At 50.5% G+C, this 19,696-nt stretch overlaps 2 protein-coding genes across 3 annotated transcripts; both read left to right on the top strand.

Moving 5' to 3' along the window:
• The first annotated feature begins 1,636 nt into the window (after positions 1-1,636).
• On the top strand, positions 1,637-7,726 carry ST6GALNAC4 (ST6 N-acetylgalactosaminide alpha-2,6-sialyltransferase 4). Its single transcript, XM_063316023.1, has 5 exons — positions 1,637-1,747; positions 3,446-3,631; positions 4,364-4,776; positions 5,740-5,847; positions 6,183-7,726. The coding sequence occupies exons 1-5, from the start codon at positions 1,736-1,738 to the stop codon at positions 6,370-6,372; spliced, it is 909 nt and encodes a 302-aa protein (XP_063172093.1). The 5' UTR covers positions 1,637-1,735; the 3' UTR covers positions 6,373-7,726.
• Positions 7,727-10,740: 3,014 nt separating this feature from the next.
• Positions 10,741-19,646, top strand: ST6GALNAC6 (ST6 N-acetylgalactosaminide alpha-2,6-sialyltransferase 6). 2 transcript variants are annotated; one of them, XM_063316140.1, is made up of 7 exons: positions 10,741-11,004; positions 11,862-12,041; positions 13,338-13,402; positions 15,519-15,698; positions 16,490-16,887; positions 18,018-18,125; positions 18,216-19,646. In XM_063316140.1, the coding sequence occupies exons 3-7, from the start codon at positions 13,388-13,390 to the stop codon at positions 18,400-18,402; spliced, it is 888 nt and encodes a 295-aa protein (XP_063172210.1). In that variant the 5' UTR covers positions 10,741-11,004; positions 11,862-12,041; positions 13,338-13,387; the 3' UTR covers positions 18,403-19,646. The 2 variants fall into 2 exon arrangements, with proteins under 2 accessions (XP_063172210.1, XP_063172209.1); XM_063316139.1 differs by having other exon boundaries at positions 10,744-11,004; positions 18,213-19,646.
• The last annotated feature ends 50 nt before the right edge of the window (positions 19,647-19,696 follow it).

Below are 19,696 nucleotides of genomic sequence, written 5' to 3' on the forward strand. Positions count from 1 at the left end.
GAAAGAAAGCATGCAATCTGGACTTGCACCACACCCTGAACCACGAGCGAGCCAACCCCGCCCCAGCTTAGCGCCTCGTGTGAACTGGGCCCACCGATTCAGCAGCAGGAAGCGCGCCGAGCGAACTTTCCTCCTTTCTCTGCTTCAATGCGCGGAATGCTGGTGGTTGCCCAAATTACGGTGCTGCCCCCTGCCCCCTTGCCACTCTACCCTGGCACCCCACCCCCGTCGTAAAAGGGGGGGAAAGGGCCTGCGGGACGCGGCGTGGAGAGGGCGCATCGCGGAGCCAGCAGGCGATTGCCCGCGGCGCCCTCCTGCCGCGGCGCTCTGCGGCGCTCCGTGCCACCTTGCCTGCGGAGGCCGAAGTTTGGAGCCGCTGCCCGACAGGCAGGGGCGCGCCAGCGGCGGGAGGCGGGGCTGGGCGGAGCCTCCGCTGCTTTGCAGTGCTCTTAAAGGGCTCGTGGCTCCGCCAGCCCGGGACTAGCGGGCCGCCGCCGCTGGGCGCGCGTGCAGAGGCGGACGGGCGATGCTGCGGGTCCCCTTGGCCGAGGCTGGTAGGTGCCTGCTGGCGAGCGCTCCCCGGGGGCCCTCCGGGAGGGCGGAGAGGCGGCCTCTGCCTCCCTCTTGCGCGTCTTGGCGCTTCCCAGGGCGCGCCCTTGGCACGTTCGGGTCCCGCTGGGGCGCGCATGGCAGGCAAGAGGCTGCCCGCCGCCGCTGCAGCCGCCGCCTCCCTCTCCTCCCCGGAGCTCCTTTGCGCGTCCCCCTGGCGCCCCCCTTCCCTTGGCACAGCCTGCCCAGCCCGGCGTGCGCCAACAGCAGCTTGCTAGGAAGCAGTGGAGCAGATTTGGGGGTGGGGGGTGTCTCCCTTTCCTCCTCCCATCCTGCGAGAGTCTCAGGGTGGTCTTATTCGGAGGGGAGTCTCTCCCCCTCCCCCCGGCGTAGATCGGAGGAGGCTCCGAGGTATGTGCAGAGCGTCCTTCCTCGCCCATCTTCCCGCCCGCCCCTGAGCCATCCGCATGTCGGCGTGGATCCCAAGTGGTTAAGTGGTGGGCCGTTCCTGGCTAGGTCGATTCCTTGCGGAGTTTTGACGGGGGTGGGGTGGGGGAGCAATTATTCCCATCGACTTGAATGGAGGTGCAAATCGATGGCCGGTTTCTTAAGGCAGCGTTGTTATCCCGCACGTTGACTCCAGATGTCGATGAATTAACAATTCTCAGCTTCCTCTGCTGGGAGTTATGGTTTAACCACAGCACAGAACCATGGCTGGTTCCCTAGCCCCGAATGGGCCAAATTCGGGTGCAGAGTTGAAGTGAAATTAGGAACCCCCGTCTTTATTTGGCAACTGAATTCCACTGAATTCATTAATCACCAGTTACGTTCACCTAACGTGGGTTGCCAGGGGCTGAAAAATAGCGATGGAAGTTAGCTTCCTATTTCTCTCGTGGTGACTTAGTTGCAACAGAGCTAATGAGGTTGTGACGACATCGACAAGTTTCGGAATGAGGCGCAACGGCTGCAAAAGCAAAACCAAGCCTTTTTCTGTCTTGCTAATTGCTGAACTGTGTTTACGTTATGACTTCACTGCAGATGGTAGATTCCCAGGCTAAAATCAGTCCGTTCTTCTATTGCCTAAAAGCTCATGGAAAACTAGCCTCTGGAATGACCCCTTGGTCTGTCTCTTGCCGGGCGGTGGTCCCAGAAGTCCAAGACAAATACATGGCTGAAAACTTAAACGATGCAGGTGCTTGTAAGTATCCAATGACTCTGCAATCACCAGAGATCCCCAGAAGTTGTGCCCCTCTTATAATTTTGAATGTGACCAAAGGGATTAAGGACCAAGTGGGGCAGTTACCCACGACAGCGTGTGATTCCTCCCACCGTCTTCAGTCCCTCTGAGTTTCTTGGCCATCTGGGGCAGGTCAAGCCAAGGGGATATAAACCAGTTAGGGCATTGTAGACATACTCAGTAACTTGGGATGGGAATCAAGCAGATGGCATGAACGCTTCGCATTTTGGGCCAAGAGATCCCTTACACTAATGTAAAGTTGGCACATTGGGTAACATGTATGCATGCACATGTATGTCTTTCTGCTTTTCCACTTGCAAAGTGGGCAAAATTCAACTCTTTTGCTAAAAGTTAGGTCAGATATTCTCCAAATTCTCCATTGGATCTAGGTTTGTTTGGACTAGCTAGGATTTATTTATTTTTGTCCTAACAGTCAGGAATCACGCTGAGACGAGGAGTAGGTCTCTAGTGTTTATTACTGCTACATAAGACAGAAAATCCTAACAAACTGAAGAAGCGTGGGAAAACCCAGACAGATAAACCCCAAAAGTCAAGGCGGGTCTGATCTGTGTCTCTTTGAATGGCTGCTTAATTCCTCACTACTACGCATGCGTTTTCCCCCCTGGATAAAGGCCCCCTCCTGCTCGCCATCAGTACTCATGACAATTTTATTTGTTTATATTTCAAATTTAGTCACCGCCCATCTCCCTCAAAGAGCGACTCTGGGCGGTGTGGTTGGGTTAAAATTGGACCTGAAAAACGGTGGACCCTTTGCAGCATCAGAAAAAGGAGTTGCATTTTTTTTGCTTCCTGGAACATACTAAGTGTAGAATTCCCTTCTTTGGGAAACTGGTCACACCTCACACTGGGGAATTTGGGGGAAATGATGTAAGACGGTTTCCAGTAAAAGCTTTATCTTAAAAAAAACACCCTTCTCCGTAATTTCTAATACATATGCTTGGCCACGTCTCAAAGTGGCATATTGGCTGTGAGAGGCTGTGGAAGGGATGTTAGATAATGGATCCAGAGATAGGAAGGGAATCTGCTGGTGGCTTAGCTCGAGAACAGCAACTCAACTCCCGTGGCTAGAAAGCTAGGAAGAAAGGGCTCCAAACATTCCAAGTTTTCTCCATAAACGAGGCTTAGAAATTCCTGTTGCAGTTTCCAAGATTTTGGACTTACCGCTAACATTAGTATTAAGATCTCCTTACTGAATTCTGGCTGCCATGATCTTTCCCAGCTAGGTGGGGCTTGATGCTCCAACAAATCTGAGTTTTTTCTCATGTAACGACAGGCTGCCTTCCTGGAATAGGGTGGAAAGTTAGGAAGATGACCTTGATGGAGATACGCTGGCACCCTTCTCTTGGCAAAAGGGGTAAAATGTTTTTTAAGCCAAGAACAGTGAGATAATGCTTGGAAGCAGCTCAGGCAGATACCTTCCTATTTCACATGAGTATAAGAAGGGGGACGAAGACCAGCACTATCCGATTCTGTTACTAGAGCAAATCTCAGTATAGTTTTGGCTTCCCTGTGGAGCTGATTTCCTGGCCTGGCCTACCTAGTGGGGACTGAAAAACCTAGACCTTCTCTTATTCAGTTGAGTCATGCCTGCCTCTGAGAATCTGTCTGGTTATCCACACGTTTTTCTCTGTTTTCCAGTCCCGCCTGTTCTTCACTCTAATTCTGCTGTGTGCCTGCTGCATCCTTTACTTCCTGCTATGTCCACAACTTTGTGTTTCCCTGTGTTGGCTCAGCTGCCAGCCTCAAGAAGAAAAGGAGGGCAAGCTGGCACAGAGCTTTGGAGCTGCCCAGTTTGAGGGTTACATCAGCGTTCCTGATGGAAAGGTGAGTCCGACCTCAAGATTAGGAAGGGTGGCAGTTGGGATGTGATGGTGGCCAGGGAGCCCCTGCACCTAATCTTGGACTGGTACCCCAAAGAAATAAATTCTGAATGGTCCCTGCAATGCTAATTTTCTACCTGCAAGGTAGGAGAGGTATATAAGAGTGCTTAAAATGTAAGAATGGCAGATATATGCATAACAAAAGCTTTTTAATAATACAGGTAGCTCTTATCTAGGTAATAATGCAACTGAATAGCTCAGAAGAAAGGGATGGCAAAAAGGGCTGCGTTAAAAGGGTCAGCCAGTCCCGATAGAGCCTCTTTTGGCAAGACCCAGCCAGAGCGCATTTGAAGATCGATGGTTATAGCGGTGTTTCTCAACCTTGGCAACTTTAAGATGTCTGGACTACAGCTCCCAGAATTCCCCAGCCAGAGTTGAAGTCCCGACATCTTAAAGTTGCCATGGCTGAGAAACACTGGGTTATAGCATTAGTTCGCCATTCAGAGTTGACTATGTCTTAAAGCCAGTTCAGAGTGAAGGCAAGAAACATTTCTCCAAGCTGAATGGATGGATGAGTTTCCCTCTCGGTGCTACATTCTCCCTTTGGGATATGCATAAAATGAAACGTCCTGGGGGAAACCTCATTGCAGAAAAATCCCCCTCCCCAATTTTAGCCTGGAGGGCAATGCAGTGGGCTGTTCTCCGAGCTGCTTCTACTTTTTCCCCTTCTGGTTAGCCACTGGTTCGAGTGCCATGCCGCCAATGTGCCGTGGTGTCCAGTTCCGGACAGATGCTGGGCTCCCGTTCGGGGAAAGCAATCGACGCAAAGGAGTGCGTCCTGCGCATGAACCAGGCCCCGACCCAGGGATTCGAGGAAGATGTGGGCAGCAGAAGCACCCTTCGCGTGGTCTCCCACACCAGCATCCCCTTGCTCCTACGCAACCAGAGCTATTTCTTCAAGCAATCCTGCAACACCACCTACATCATTTGGGGACCTCCCCGGCTGATGAGCCGGGAGAAGGTCGGCTTAGTCTATCGGACACTTCTGAAAGTCAAGGAGATGTACCCGGCCTTGTATCTCTACACCCTCACCGAGCAAATGATGGCCCACTGTGACGAACTCTTCCAACTGGAGACGGGAAAGAATAGGTGAGAAGGAGCTGCTCGCACCAGGCGCAGCAGTAAAACTTGTGTTCCCTATGTTGACGTTCCCAGGTTCCATTCCTGGTGGCCCTGGTTGAAAGCTCGGAGTAAGTCGAGTGGCTGGTGAAGGCCAGATAACAAGCGAGGGCAAAGGCACTCGTATAGTTGCGCTACGGAGACAGCTGGAGGTCGGCTGTTGCAAAACGATACAGGTAGTCCTCGCTTAACGGCCATTCGTATAGCCACCATTTGAAGTTACAGCGGCACTGAACGAATAGTGATTACGACCAGTCCTCGCTTTTATGACTGTTGCAGCTTCCCCGTGGTCACGTGGTCCAAATTCAGGCGCTTGGCAACCGGCATATATTTATGACGGTTGCAGTGTCCTGGGGTCACGTGATCACCATTTGCAACCTTCCCAGCCAGCTCCCGGCAAGGAAAATCAATGGGGAACCACGTGATTCACTTAACGACCATGTGGTTCATTTAACAACCTTGGTGAGTCACTTAATGACCGCCACAAAAAATGTCGTAAAATTGGGTTCGGTCATGTGATCCCTCGCTTAACGATGAATTTTCTGGTCCCTATTGTGGGCGTTAATGGAGGACTACCTATAAGTCTTTCTGAGCAAAAGATGCACTTCTTGGTCATTTCATAGTTGTTGGATCCTGCCCCAATTTCTCCAGTCAAATGCCCAGTGAGACCACCAGCAGTCCGAGTATCCCCACAGCGCTGAGTTCACGCCCTGCCCTGCACCGTGCATGGCTAGCTTGCGTAAACCCGCTTGTCACGCTTTGCAAACCCCATGCCATGTCTCCACAGTCACATCTTCATTTGCCCAGGCAACAGCAGACCATGATTAAACAAACCAGGGCTTAGCCCCATGAGCCAAGCCAGCCAAGGGCAGGCAAGGCCTTTCTTCGTTCCTCCTGGATCGAATCACAGCACCTTCTCTCTCCAACCCGCAGGATGAAATCCGGGTCCTTTCTCAGCACCGGCTGGTTCACCATGGTGTTGGCGATGGAGCTGTGCGAGCAGATTTTTGTCTTTGGCATGGTTAGCAAGAACTACTGCAAGTACGTAACTTGGAGGCACTCTTCTGGGGCCGGAAAGCGAGTGGCGCTTTGGGGGGTACTCTTAATTTGGGGGGCGTTCTCCAGAAACAAGGCCACGGCTGAGCCCCAAAACACCCATTCCCCAGAAGGCAAACAGATGGGGCTAACATATCGAAAGGGTGCCCACTTCCCCAGATCCAGATAAGAAAGGAAACCCTTTCTTCCTGTGGCCTGGATCGCTCTTTTTAGTTTTATAAAGGCCAGCTATTTCAGGCCGCCTTTTCTACTGCTGCACGCCGGCTCTTAACAGGCCGGGTTATATATAGTTGTTTAAACGTGGCTCCTTCGATTGGCAGAGACAAGAACCAGCCTCCTGTTCCTTACCACTATTTTGAGAAGGGGCGACTGGACGAATGCAGGATGTACCTGGTGCATGAACGAGCTGCCCGGGGCGGGCACCGCTTTATCACCGAGAAGTCCGTCTTTTCGCACTGGGCAAAGAAAAGGAACATTATCTTCACCCACCCGTCGTGGGCCGATGGGTAGAAGGGGCTGGCCGCGGCTGGCCTGTTGAACCTTTGCCACTTGGTGGGAGCTGCAGAAATCCAGCTGCTGCAGAAGGTTGGGAAATTTGCCCTAAGAGATGCCTCTGTGAGCAGATACGTCTGTCCGTCCCCTTCTGTTGGCCACCTATTTTTAACTTCTGCTGAGAGACCACAACTTCTCTCTCTTTTAATTTCCTGTGTGTCTGGTGGTGTATTATTATCCTTGCACAGGAAAAGGAATGTTTTCTGCCAAAGCTGAGGCCCAGGGGTTTGTGCTGTGAAGCCAGTTTCCCCTATTGTGCATATTCTGGATTGTTGAATTCAGAAGAGAGTGAAGCAAAGCCTTCTGATATTTCACGTGGCCAACATTTGCTGAAACTTCCAGGCACAGGTATGGGTTGGAAGGAACCTTGAAGGTCATCTAGTCCAAACTTCTGCCAGGACAGAAATCTGGTACCTCAAAGTTGTAAATGGACTTTGATGGTGCAGCGCTTTAACTAAACAGCTTACAATGGCGTGTTTACACCTTAGGCGGACCTGATGTGTTTATATCTGTTTATATCCATGTGTAGATGTCTCCTTACCCCTCTCCTGAGCCCAGAGGGTGAGCACCTGGATGGAATCCCTCTTAATCACCTGAACTGGGAACGCTCATTTTAATTCCTGGCTTGGGTGAAATGGGAATGCTTTTCAAATCTGCAGATGACCCTGAACTGGGTAGCTAAAACTCAGAAATGATATGGACAAAGGCTCTTGACCTGTTGAAGACCTGGGCAGAAAAATAACTCCATGAAACTTTGCAGAGGTGACTGCAAAAAATCCTTCCTTAGGAAAACAAATAAAAAGCTGGGGAAAAGGGGGATATAACTACCTTGGTTCCAGTCGTATCCCAAAGGCACCACATTCCCCTTCCTGCTTTCAAAGTTGTCATTAGCACCAGAGAGATGTCCCTCTGAAGGGTCATTCCTGAGATTCAGCTCCCCCCCAAAATGGATGATAGCCTGTGCAGCGATTTGGATTGGGGCAGGGGCGGGGTGCACCACCTTCCGTGAAATCAGACATGTCTTTTCCTGCAACTGCACAACGGCAGTCGCAGGATCTCGGGGCCAGACCTGGGGGGTCTCTTTAAGGAACGGGGACATGGATCCACATTGCTGCCTGTCCCTGTTTGATCCCCTCTTGGCAAACAGCCTGACAGCAACAGCAAAAACTGAGTGGGGTAAGAAGAGCAGGAGAGTCTGGGGGGTCAGGGCAGAATCCTAGAGTAAGAACATTCCAGGAGGGGTTCAACTGTGGCTTAGAAATAGATTTTTGATCAATTTGGTTTATTCTTCTGCCCTTCACCTGCTTCCCTCCCTCCCTCCCTTTCTTTCTTTCTTTCTTTCTTTCTCTTTCCCTCCTTCCTCCTTCCCTCCCCTTCCCTTCCCCTCTCCCCTACCCCTCCAATTCTTTTTCCTTCATTCCTTCATGTTCCCTTCCCTCCCCACAAAATGGATTTCTCAATGTGTGTAGGGGGGGGGGTTCCTCACTGTATGCATGTGTATATTTACACACACCCCATGTGCCTTGTCCACTCGCTGTTCTCTCAGTATCCCTCCTACCATTCTTGGCTGGAATCAGTCGTTAATACCGTTGGATCAGTGCCAAACCAATAAACTCTTTCACCAAAGTTTTGCAGGGGTGTTTGTGCAATTCTGGAAAATCCGTTTGTACCCAGTTGTTTTGGACAGTTCCTGGGGCAGCGGTAAACATGGCTTTCCAGCTTATTTGTTTGTTGAACTGTAGCTGGTTTGTTTGCAGCGATTTCAGATTGGAAATGCTTTTTTAACTAGGAACAGAAAGGGGGGCAAGATATTCCTTAGAAACTGGCGCTGATAGGCATGAACCTCTTGTGAATAATTAGCTCTCTGGAGATGAAAACTAAATAAAAAGCAGAGCTCCAACTCAGCTCACATGATCTGGATAAGTCGGGCAAGGGAATTAAAGAGAGATTTGAGGGGGCCAAGACCGCCAAGTCTTTTGCTTGGACACCCCCATCTCAGCTTGATGGCAATTTTTTCTGCCTGTCTAGTCAGTGGAGGCAAATCTGATCTGATTAGCCTTTAATATGCAGGATTGTTGGCTTTAGACAATTCCCATTTCCTGTCAAGCAGAGAGAAAAGTACAAATAGCTGTCAATAAAAACAGAGTGTCAGAATTTAAAATTCAGGAAGCTCCAAGTCCAGTTAAGCATATAAATGTTACGATGGAGGACTGGGGTGGAAATGTTATAATTCCTTCTGAAAAAGGAAAAGCCTTGGGCTTTCAAGGGTTGTGGGAAGAGGTGATGCTGGTCAGATATTTGATGGGGTAAGGGACCTATAGCCCTCTGGATTACACCTCCCGTTATCCTTGACTACAGGCTGTACTTTTGGGAATTATAGTCCCCACCATGGGCTCTCCAAACTTCTTTGTAGCTATTTTCAGGGGTGTGATGGTGAGGAGGTTAAAGGGTTTTTTTTCTCCCCAAGCAGGAAATTATGAAACTGGTTCACTCACTCACTCACTTCTGGTTAAAGAAAGAATGAAATCAAAATGCTGGGCCCTGCTTTGGGTTCTGCTAAGTCAGTGGGATAGGAATAAACCACCTTTTGTCGGAGGTTAAGGATGGGCAGCGCCAGGGCCGCGACTAGGGTCTGTGTCACCCAGGGCAAACATGGATTCCGCGCCCATTTGGCGCCCCCCAGCACTCGTTTTGGCGCACATGCCCCAGTTGCAGCCCTGGGCAACACAATGCATTTCTTTCACATCTGAAATGTGGAATTTGCAGGGAATTTGGATCGTGCCGTTTGGTCAACCCAAGTAAGGAAAAATTTGCTATTCTGTGCCTTCCCAACAACGGCCCCCGGATCTCTCCAGCTTTGGCTTTCTGGACCAAGACAATTTTCTAAACAATACTGTTTGTGCGTGCATGTTTCAAAGTGTGGGCTACAAATGCCGTTGCTTTTTTTTTTTTTTAAATCCCAGTGTTATCCCTTTGTAAGCCTATTTTAACCGGTGCAGAGATCTACAAGAAGTGATGTAGGGTTGCTGTGGCAACTGAATTTGGAGAGCAAGGGGGGTGGGTATACCAAATACTCTTCCAACAGAACTTGAGCCTTCCAGCTCCAGCATCATCTAGCAATTTTAGTAGCCCAGAATAGTCACATTTTGCTGTTTCTGGAGATTAGGCACCCACCCACACACCGGTCTCTCAAAATCCAGTTCTCCTGCTTGGGGGCGTTAATCCAACACTTTTCCTGGACGTTCTGGAGATCTTCGTCACCTGCAGGCTGCTTTCCATTTTTGTGGAAGGAGAGGAACAGCTGCAAATCCCTCGTGCTGCCCTAGAGACTTACATGTGAGAATTGGCAAGAAGACCAAGAAGAGATTTTCCTTCACCCATTGAACCATCATCCTGCACTTCCTTCTGTTTGGGCTTTGTGAGTTCTCCAAGCCTTGCCTTTAGTTTATAAACCATGGCTTTTTGGCTCAGAGTGTGATGTGAAGCTAGCTTCCTGTCTTTTATTCGGCCAACCATGGTTAAAACATAGCTTGGCACAAGATGCAAGTTCTGCCAAGGGATTTCAGCATCGTAGCCAACAGCTTCCAGCAAGCAGGGGAAGTCCGCCATGCATGCAGTCGGCATGCTTGATAGTCCAGCTCGAATTAGCCCTTTTTTATGAGCCATGAGGACTAGAGTATTACTTAATCAGTTTGGGGTGAAAGATAATAGTTCAGTTATTGCATGCAGAAAGTCCTTGGGTGGGTGGTTATCTCTCTACAGGGAGATTTGACCATTCAGGGCAAATGGACCCAGAATCTTGACTCAGTCCAAGGCTCTGGAGCTTTGTTCACACAACACATTAGCCAGATTAGTTCAGTAAGTGGGAGCTGCGTTGCACAGGATGCTAAGTTTGTTTAGTGTTAGCAAAGTGGGGTATGTGCTGTTTTTTTCCGCCCTCCCTCGCGTTTCGCATGCTGAGCAACCCATCCCGTTTGCACGATGTACGGCTGAACCCAGAAAAAGGGTGAATTCAGGAGCTGGCTCTGGCATGCTGGGTGAAGCCCACGCGGTGTATTGTGACTTCAGAGATCAGCGCTGGATCTGCCTGCTTGGAGTGGCTCAGTATTAATTCACCCCCTGCTGCATCAGCCGCCGGGAGGATCCTTTGCTCGAGGCTGGGAAGACACGGCCCCCTCTTCCTGGCACGTCTCCGTCGGCTGGCCTCCCTCCGAAGGCCTGTCTTTTGCCTTTCCCTTTTTAAAGCAGCTAAAATTGGATCAGGCCCCAGCAGGAGGGAGAGGAGGGAAGCAGGAGGGGGGAGGCGGAGGGAAAAAGACACACACTAGGACCCAGGACCTTCTGCTTTCCAGATTTTCTCGCGCCTGCTGGATTCCAGCGGTTCTACAGCCTCTGAGATGCACTGCCCTTAAAGCGGGGACCAGCCTTTGGAGGAATATCCCGGAGGACCCAGCCACCCCTCGCAGCCGGCTTGGAGACTTGGCGTCTCTCCCGGAGAACCCGCGCAGCCCGACAACCCCAAAATGCAGTCTTATTAGCCTTCGCCCTTTCGTTCCTCCGCTCCCTGGAACCGGGCTGTCGGACAAGCGGGTGAGTTGACCGGACACAGGCCTGGCGAAGAAAGCTGGATTTTGGTGGGGCAGGAAGGGGGGAGGGACACCTCTGGGGGAGGTCTGCTCCCCAACAGATCCCCGATCTCATTCTCCTAGTTTCTGGAAGCGTCCGAACAATTTATCCCTCAGTTTTCTAAGCAGGAGAGTGGGGAAAGGCCAAGTGGTGGAAAGGAGTAGGGGGGGGGGGGGGCTGCCTGGAGTAAGGGGCGACCTTTCCGGCTGAAGAAGCCTTTAAAAAAAGAAAAGAAAATCCTCCAATGCATAGCGATTCAGAGGTAAAAAAGGGGGCACAGATTTGCCAACGCAAGAGAGGGAGGCTGGGTTGGATGGGATGCCTGAAACAGTTTGGGAGGGGGTCTTAACTACTCCAATTTATAGGGATGTAAACGGGGGGGGAGGCATGTCTGAATTATTGGGGGTCTCTTTCTGCAGGCGGAAGCCCCCCCCCCCTTGCCCAAATCTGTCTCTTTCAGTTTGGATATAACCCTTTTGGGTATGCCTGGCATTTCGATGGCATCTCTGAAAACAGAGCTGCCTTGGCATTGATTGACAGGCTTAAGTAAGGGCCAGCTGCCCTCCCCACCAGAGAAAAGTAGCTGCTTTGTCCGAGCAAGGGAGGAGGGGGGATATTTTAAAGCTCGGCCTTGGGCTTCCTCGGGTGTTTCGCTCCCCTTGAGCCAAATTCAGCATTACCCTCTTCAAGTGGTCAACTGACCCCCCCCCAGACAATGAGGGTCTTGTCCAGTTAGTCCAGCACACCGGGGAGAAGAGTCTGCCCGTGAATATATTGCTGTTTTTATGATCCCACTGATGGGCATGATGGTTATTCAACAGTCCGACTGCAGCTGGCAAATTCCCTCTCTCGACCCCAGCAGGAATGTGAGGACAGAAAAACCCGCACACATGGAAGACCGGTCCGGAAGTCAGAAATGGCACCGTCTGATGACTCACCAGGAAGGAAAAGGCCCTCCCCACTCTGCCCCCACTTTCATTCAAAAGAGACATCCTACCATGGTAAAAGGGCTTCCTCCAGATCCTTTGCTTTTCCTTTCCACTGTTGCAATCGGGCAAGGGGGGAGGGGGGCTTATACAGATGTTCCAGTGGTTCCTTCTAAGAGCAAACTGTCTGGGGTCTCCGTGGGGTGGGGCCCCAAAAGTCGAGATGGCACCCCAACAGTGCGATGAATGCGCTGCCGGTCTAAGCGATGTGTGTAAACAAGGTCAGGGTTTTGATCTCATGGTTGAGCCCCCCATCTTGACAAAAAGTTGGGGTCAACCCCTCCCTGCAGATTCCCCTGCCCTCATCCCAACATTTGGGGGGTCATTCTAGATGACCTCCAATTCTCCTTTGGCTTCCATCCCGTTGCAAGGAAACAGAACAATACCGAGTTCCAGGACGCGACTAAAATATTAAATCTTAACCCAGATGCCTTCTGGAGACATACATCCGCCAGAACTGAGATTTTCCCACACCCGCTTATCAAAACGTGTTTTTTTAGAGAGTGGGAGTCAAACACACTGCGGTTGTGGTGAAGCGCTTCAACCCTGGCACTTGAAGTCACACCGGAAAGACTCAATAGATGTGATGGTTTCTTTCAAAGAATGAAAAATATTCCAAGCCCCTGCAATTAATACCCAGTTTGGCCTTTGTAGAAAAATGGGTAAATACGCCTGCTTGTCCCCTTTGTGGCTTAAATCTAGGGCGAAGGGCTTATCTCTTTTATTTTATTTTTACTTATTTATAAAATGGCATTTTTCTTTTTTGTTCAACACAAATCGCTTAAAGAAACTGAGTCAACCTACGTAGCTCATTCTGTCCGTTGGACCTTCCCCTCCCTATCAGCCCTGTGTTTCTTGCCACACTTCCTTCTTTCAGGGCAAATTAGTGTATTTTTCCAATTGCTGCTGGGGAGAGGTTCTCCTACAGGCTTGGAATGAAAACTCGGGTCTGGAATGCCAAAATCCAGAAGGATCCCAGCCTCTGCTTGGGTCTCAGGAAGTGAGGAGGAAGACGCTGTTTCTGAGCAGAACTGCAAATCTTCTAGGTACTTTTTGATAAGGTATTTGGGATTTTCCTGAGATTAAAACCATAACTCGGTATCCTGCTCTGAAACAATGCTTCGTGATGTTAGTCCTGGCTGACCGAAGAGTCGCTAATTCTTGTTCTGTCATTTTCAAGCTGAGGGTCACAATGTCCAAGAAATAATCCTCATTAGAGTGGGGCGCTCTACCAATAGGCTAGGATTACATAATCTGGGGCTGAAAAACAAAGGGTTAGCTTGTTTGCTCGTTTCTTTGACTTTTATACAGGTGCTCAGATTACAGTGACTGAGTTTCCCACCTGAACCTTGGATACCACAATGAAAAATCACAAGGTAGGACCTGGGGACCAGGGCACTCCCTGGCTTGCACGCTTTTGTGAGAACATACGCAGATCCTCCACCACACCCAAAGGCTCGCGTTCCTGGGTGTGTGGCTCAAATGGGAAAGGTGGTGTGAACTGGGGTAAACCTTTCCCTCGCCAGGTTCTGCAAAAGGCATCTGAATGAAGGATTTTCAGAATGGGTGGAAGGGAAAGGACGCTGTGCACGTGAATAAGTGGAGAAGCAATAGGCAAGGCCACGCGGCCACCCCAGCCACTCCCACGGGGCGTTAAATCATTGCTGCACATGATCCACGGGAGCACCAAGGTTATTCAAACCTAGTTTATATGCAAAATGGTTGCCTGATTGATTACCCTGGGTTACGCACGCAGTCTAGCTATTGTGCAAGTTCCTTTGCTCAATTATCTGGAGGCGCATTGTTCTAAATAATTAACTTGATGTGCGGGCAGCATTGAAAATGAAACATATGAACCGTTTTCTCTAGGTCAGCCGTTCTTTGGATTGCTAGCATAATGGCAGGAGGACTGAGAGGACATTTTTGAGAAGTAAGGGAAGATTTGGCACAGCTTTCTCCAGCCCGTTTAGTTTTGTGCCGTGGAATCAGACTGGCGTTTGAAAAGAGTTGGCGTAGCTTTTTTTGAAAAAGTCGAGACATGTGACTAACCCCCAAAGAGGCAGAGAAAGAATCCAATGGGGGGGACAGTTTTCAGCAGGGACCACAGCCTGTTTTCTTACCACATCTTAACCTCAGAGTTTTGTGACACCACGACACACAACATTTACAAAAAACCCCTTATAAACCAATATTTGTCTTAGCCTTGGGAACAAGAACAGAAAAGTTTCCAGGCCAAGCGGGAATGATTTCTGCATGTATTTTAGATTTTTAGGCTTTATTTAGAAAAGGGGGACTGGGGAATTCTTGCTATTGGGCAGATTAGAAATGGAATGAAGGGAGTAAAAACTTCCAGCCAACAAGGTCTGTTGATCCCTAAAACAAAAGCCCAGCGTTTATGATTCTTCACCATCGTTTGGGCTAAGTCCTGGGTCTCCAAGGACCATTTTTCAGAGAAGCAAGTGGTCGCCTCAAAGCAGGAGAAGAAGAAAAGAAATTCCCCAGGCATGTTTTATCCATCTTATTTTGCAGCCACGAGCTTGAAAGCTCCCCGGCAGGGAATGCAGAAATGGTGGAAGGAGAAGAAAAGAAGAATTCCCTTTTTGTTTGTTTGTTTGTTTGTTTTTGCCCTGAATCAGGCCAAGAAGTTTCGTGATAAGCAAACCAGCCCCCCAGCCCTGCTGGCTGGGGATGATGGGGCTTGGAGTCCAGCTCCTTCTGGAGAAGGAAAGGAGGACAGGGGAGGGACAGAGAAGGGGGAGGAGAGGGCAGGAGCCGCAGCAAAGGAGGAAATGCAGATGAATGAAAAAGGGAGAATAGCCATGAACTGGAAGTGCCTCGGTGGGGTCAGAAGGGTGCAAAGACCCCTAGCTCCCATCAGCTTTTCTTGGAAGGTGAGATTTTTAAAGTGGCCCAAGAAGGGGGAATTTCCACCTGCCCAGGGCAAAATGGGTCCATTTCCTTGCAAAATTTAAACCACCCACTGCATGCATTTTCTTTTTCTTTTTTTCCTTTCGCGCCATTGCAAAGGTTCCAGGCCTGATCCGGCCTGTAGGGCAGGGAAGGGGGGGCGTTCTGGCATGTATGGGCCTTGGAGTCCAGCAAGGCGGAGGGGGTTGGCGGGGGTGGGGGCGGGGGAAGGCCCCTTCTTGTAGTTTTTGCAATGCTACCAAGCTTTTGGTGAAAGGCCCAGTCCGTTATTGGTGAATTTCGGCCTGCTCCGTTACCCCCTTTGCAAGAAAAACAGGGCGAAGGTGGAGCCTTGGTCCTGCTTTTAAAATGGCAAATAAACTGATTTATAAATAGAGGGAGGCTCGGCTGCAGCCTCGACCGCCTTTACTTATAAGCCAGAAGGGAGTTTGCAAACTTAAACCAAGAGGAAGTGGAAAGGCCAGGGAGGTTCGGCCGGTTTGCCCCAAGCGGGGCGCTTTGCGGCCCTTGCTGAGCTCTCGGGCAGCTGGTTCCCGTCTTTTTGCTGCGTGTCTGCCCCAGCAGAGCCCACACGCCGTGGTCCTGGTGGTCCTCTTTGCCGTGGTCACGGTGCTCATCATCTACAGCTCCAACAGCCGGTACGAAGCCTTCCACTACGCCGCGTCCCACACCAAGCCTCAACTGCCATCCAACCTCAGGAAGTGGGGAGTGAAGAACGAATACCTCCCCGTCTCCGGAAGGAAGGTAGGGGTAGGGGCAGCAGCCGGGCGGGCGGGCGGGCAGGGGGCTGTCCTCTCGGGGCCAGGGAGTTCCACCGTTGACCCTGGGCCCCGGGAGAGGGACCTTCTGCTCCTCCTCCGGGCCGAATCTTCTCCTCCTGGTCAACTTTAGGGAACCCGACTCCTGGGTTCTGGCAAGATCAGAGAGATGCTCTCCACAGGGTATCTAAACGTGAGCACCTGAATTAATTCGCGGATGTTCTGGGTTTCGACAGGCAAGGGTTGTGGCTTTCTAACACAGGGTAGCATTGAGAAATGCGCTTCCAAAATCTGTGTTTTGAAGCGGTTGAAGTGGCAAAAGGGCCAAATCACTTTCTCCTTCTTCTTCTCCTTCTCCTTCTCCTTCTCCTTCTCCTTCTTCTTCTTCTTCTCCTTCTCCTTCTCCTTCTCTTCCTCCTCCTCCTCCTTCTCCTCCTCCTTCTCCCTCTTCACCTTCACCTTCTTCTTTTTCTCCTTCTCTTTCTCCTCCTCCTCCTCCTCCTCCTCCTTCTCCTGGATTGTCTAAGCCAAAGTCCAGCCGCAGTCAGACAGAACTTAATTCAAGAAGTTAAGAACGATGGTCGTTCTTTGCAGCTTTTCTGCTTACCACCCTTCAGCCGAAATAGTTCCCAGGACAGTGAGTGAGCTAAAAGTTGGTAAGAATTCCCACAAAACCAAACAGCCGAATTAGAGCCTTATTTAATTCATATATTTCTGAGCCTGAGTATTGTACATGTGGTTCCCTTGGTGTTCTAACCCGGTTCCTTTCTCCCCCAGACACTGGATCATCACTGCAACCAGTGCGTGCTTATCAGCAGCTCAAGCCACCTTCTCGGGAGCAAACTGGGCCAAACCATTGACCAGTCAGAATGCACCATTCGCATGAACGACGCTCCCACCACGGGGTACTCTGAGGATGTGGGGAACAAGACCACCTTCCGCGTCGTGGCTCATTCCAGCGCCTTTCGAGTCCTGAGGAGGCCTCAGGAATACGTCAACAAGACCCCGGAGACCATCCTCATTTTCTGGGGTCCACCCGCCAAGATGCAGAAGAGTGTGATCAAAATCATAGAGCGGGTCAGCATGGGCTTCCCCAGCATGACAGCCTTCGTGGCTTCTCCTAAGCGCATGAAACAGTTTGACGACCTGTTCCGAAAAGAGACGGGGATGGACAGGTGAGCCTGCAGGCCGGAGGGAAGGCAGATCTGTTGCTTTCTTAACCGAGAACTTACAGAATTCACTGTCCTAGAGAGCTAAGCTTTGGCAGGGTTCAAAAACTCCAGCCGCAATCAGACAAAACTTAATTCGAGAAGTTAAGAACAGTGTTCGTTCTTTGCAACGCTTCTGTCCACCACCCTTCAGCCGAAATAGTTCCTAGGACAGTGAGCGAGAGAAAAGTTGGCAAGAATTCCTACAAAATCAAATAGCCGAATTAGAGCCACCTTTAATTCATATGTTTCTGAGCCTGGGTATTGTGAATTTGGTCTGAGTGCCTTGGATACACTTTTGTGTTGGGGCTGTGACCCAGAGAGAGGGTCTTTACCAATCGAAGCGAATATTAAATATTAAATCTTTTCAGAATTAAAGAGGGTCTTTAATTCTGAAAAGATGGGATGCCACTGCCTGCGTCGAGTAAAATTCTTTGGGGGCAGAAATTTGCTGACAGCAGAAAAGGAGTAAACTGTGATTAAGAAGAGGATGCAGGAATCCAGGAAGTCTTCTCTCAATCATAAAAGCTCCCCAGGTGACTTTGGACCAATCACTCGATCCCAGCCCAACCTACCTCACAGGGCTGTTGTGGGGGGAGAGAATGCAGCCAGCAGCCTTGATCTCCAAAGGGAAAGACTGGCTCTGCATTGCATAGATACTTTGAAGTGAAGACAGACGGAGAAATACTCAAAAATATGTAGACACTGTAGGAAGGAAACTGCGTTAGTCCAGGGCAGTGTTTTTCAGCCGTGGCAACGTCAAGATGGGTGAACTTCAAGTTGAAGTCCACCCATCTTAGAGCGGCCAAGGTTGAAAAACAGCAGCCTAGAGAAGCAGAGGGGGAAAAAAACCAGCAGGATCTGATTTTTTAAATCTTATCGAAAGGCATATTCCCTTTTGTGGGCTGCAGTTCACTTCATCCAATGCCAAAGTAGCTGGACAAATGCATTTAAGTCCCCCGTCGGTCCGGCCACTGCAGGCATCGGACGACGTGAGCCGGCTTATGACAGCATCCACCTCTTCCTACACCCGCATTTCACGATCAAAACGGGAACTTCAAAACCTCTTCCCGTTTTCTCCCCTTTGCCCTCCCAAGGCTGACCTCCCGGTCGTGGCTGAGCACCGGATGGTTTACCATGGTCATCGCCGTTGAGCTGTGCGACAGGCTTCACGTTTATGGGATGGTGCCTCCCAGCTACTGCACGTGAGTCCCAGCAGCTTCACCCTGGTTGGCGTCCGAGGGTGCGGGTCCCGCGTCCTCAGTCTCACCCGGCGTCTCTGCCCCCCACAGCAGGAAGCCTCCCCCCCGAAGGCTGCCCTATCACTACTACGAGCCGAAGGGGCCGGACGAGTGCACCACCTACGTACACAACGAGCGCAGCCACAAAGGGAACCACCACCGCTTCATCACTGAGAAACGGGTCTTTGCCCGGTGGGCCAACCTCTACAACATCACTTTCTCCCACCCGGAGTGGGATTAATGGGGGGGGCTGAGAGCCCGTAGAAGTGCCAAACTGGGAGGGAGCCTGCTGCCACCCAGCCCTGATCAGATCCAGAGCCCGTCTCCAGCAAGACTTCACACGCCGCCGTGTGAAATTTCCCATAATGCTCCGGGGCGGCGCCTTGGGGCATTGTGGGGAATCCAAAGCCCGATAAAGCTGCCGCTGATGGGTCTGAAGCGCCTCTTGAGCCCCCGCAAGGTTGCTTCTACTTGGATGCGCCAAGGGTTGGGTCAGCCCACCGGTAAGTTCTTTAAGATAGATTTTCCCTTCCCTCTGGTTCTTCTTCACTGCCTTGTTCCACTTTTGAAGCAGCCTGAGACTCTATCCTGGAAGGGTGGCCCTCCCGAGAGCTACGAACTACAACTCCCATTTGCCCTAGCCAGCTCGCTTATGACCAGGGAAGTTGGGAGCTGTGGTCCCTCATTGCCTGGTTCGCCACTCCTGTTCAACCTCCTTGTTAAGCGTTGAGCCCTTCCAAAGGCGTTTATTTTATCTTTCGTGGGGGGCGGCTGGGCAAAACCTGCCTCAGGGCTTGCCCCATGGCTGGGGATGATGGGAGCTGTAATCCGGGGGCATCAGGGAGAGGAAGGCTGGCATTGGGGGGGTGGGGGTGCTATCTTTCCTTCCTCCACAAAAGACTCAGGGAAGAAAGGAGACAGCTCTCTTGAGTTCATCCAGTCTATCTGTGCTCAGGAATTGAACTTCACGGAGTTTCTGAAGAATTTTGTAGCCGCTGAAAATCGTGCAGCTGAATTAGCCTGGTAGCCCAGTCCTGGTCTCAGAGTTGCCAGCTCCCCAAATTTCACCATGGTTCCCACCATCGGCATTTGCAAAATTCAACAAAAAAAACCATTCCTTCCACATCAAGCCCTGTCTGCTTCTCCTGTGCAAAACCTGGCCCTTGGTTCATCTTTCCCCACCCTGTGCCTTCCGCTTACCAGTTGGATTACAATGCCTACCATCCCCAGCCACACGGCCGGGTTAAAAGAACCCCCTCCTCCCTTTCTTGAGCCCCTTCCTCAAAATTTGGTACCAAAGCGATGGCGATGAGGATGTCTTCGTTCAATTCTGCACTGTTGCCTTTTCTTTCATTCCGAAACGGTTGATCCAACCCGTTTACCGGCCTGTGATGTTATTACTGTTAAGGTTGCATTTATTGTGTCTGATGAATCAACTTTAAAAACAAAAACAAAACTTTTAATAAACATTGACTTGACTAAGAAGGTCTCCTTTTTTTAATATCATTTTTTATTAAGAATGTTGAATACAGTAG

This window comes from Candoia aspera, chromosome 16 (genome assembly GCF_035149785.1).
Source record: "Candoia aspera isolate rCanAsp1 chromosome 16, rCanAsp1.hap2, whole genome shotgun sequence".
NCBI lineage: Eukaryota > Metazoa > Chordata > Lepidosauria > Squamata > Boidae > Candoia > Candoia aspera.

What these genes read in the sequence shown, in the direction of transcription:
- ST6GALNAC4 (XM_063316023.1), top strand. An exon ending in TCAGCGTTCCTGATGGAAAG is followed by an intron (nt 3,632 to 4,363) that starts GTGAGTCCGACC and finishes CCTTCTGGTTAG; the next exon opens with CCACTGGTTCGAGTGCCATG. An exon ending in CTGGAGACGGGAAAGAATAG is followed by an intron (nt 4,777 to 5,739) that starts GTGAGAAGGAGC and finishes TCCAACCCGCAG; the next exon opens with GATGAAATCCGGGTCCTTTC.
- ST6GALNAC6 (XM_063316139.1), top strand. An exon ending in TCCCCGTCTCCGGAAGGAAG is followed by an intron (nt 15,699 to 16,489) that starts GTAGGGGTAGGG and finishes TTTCTCCCCCAG; the next exon opens with ACACTGGATCATCACTGCAA. An exon ending in GTGCCTCCCAGCTACTGCAC is followed by an intron (nt 18,126 to 18,212) that starts GTGAGTCCCAGC and finishes TGCCCCCCACAG; the next exon opens with CAGGAAGCCTCCCCCCCGAA.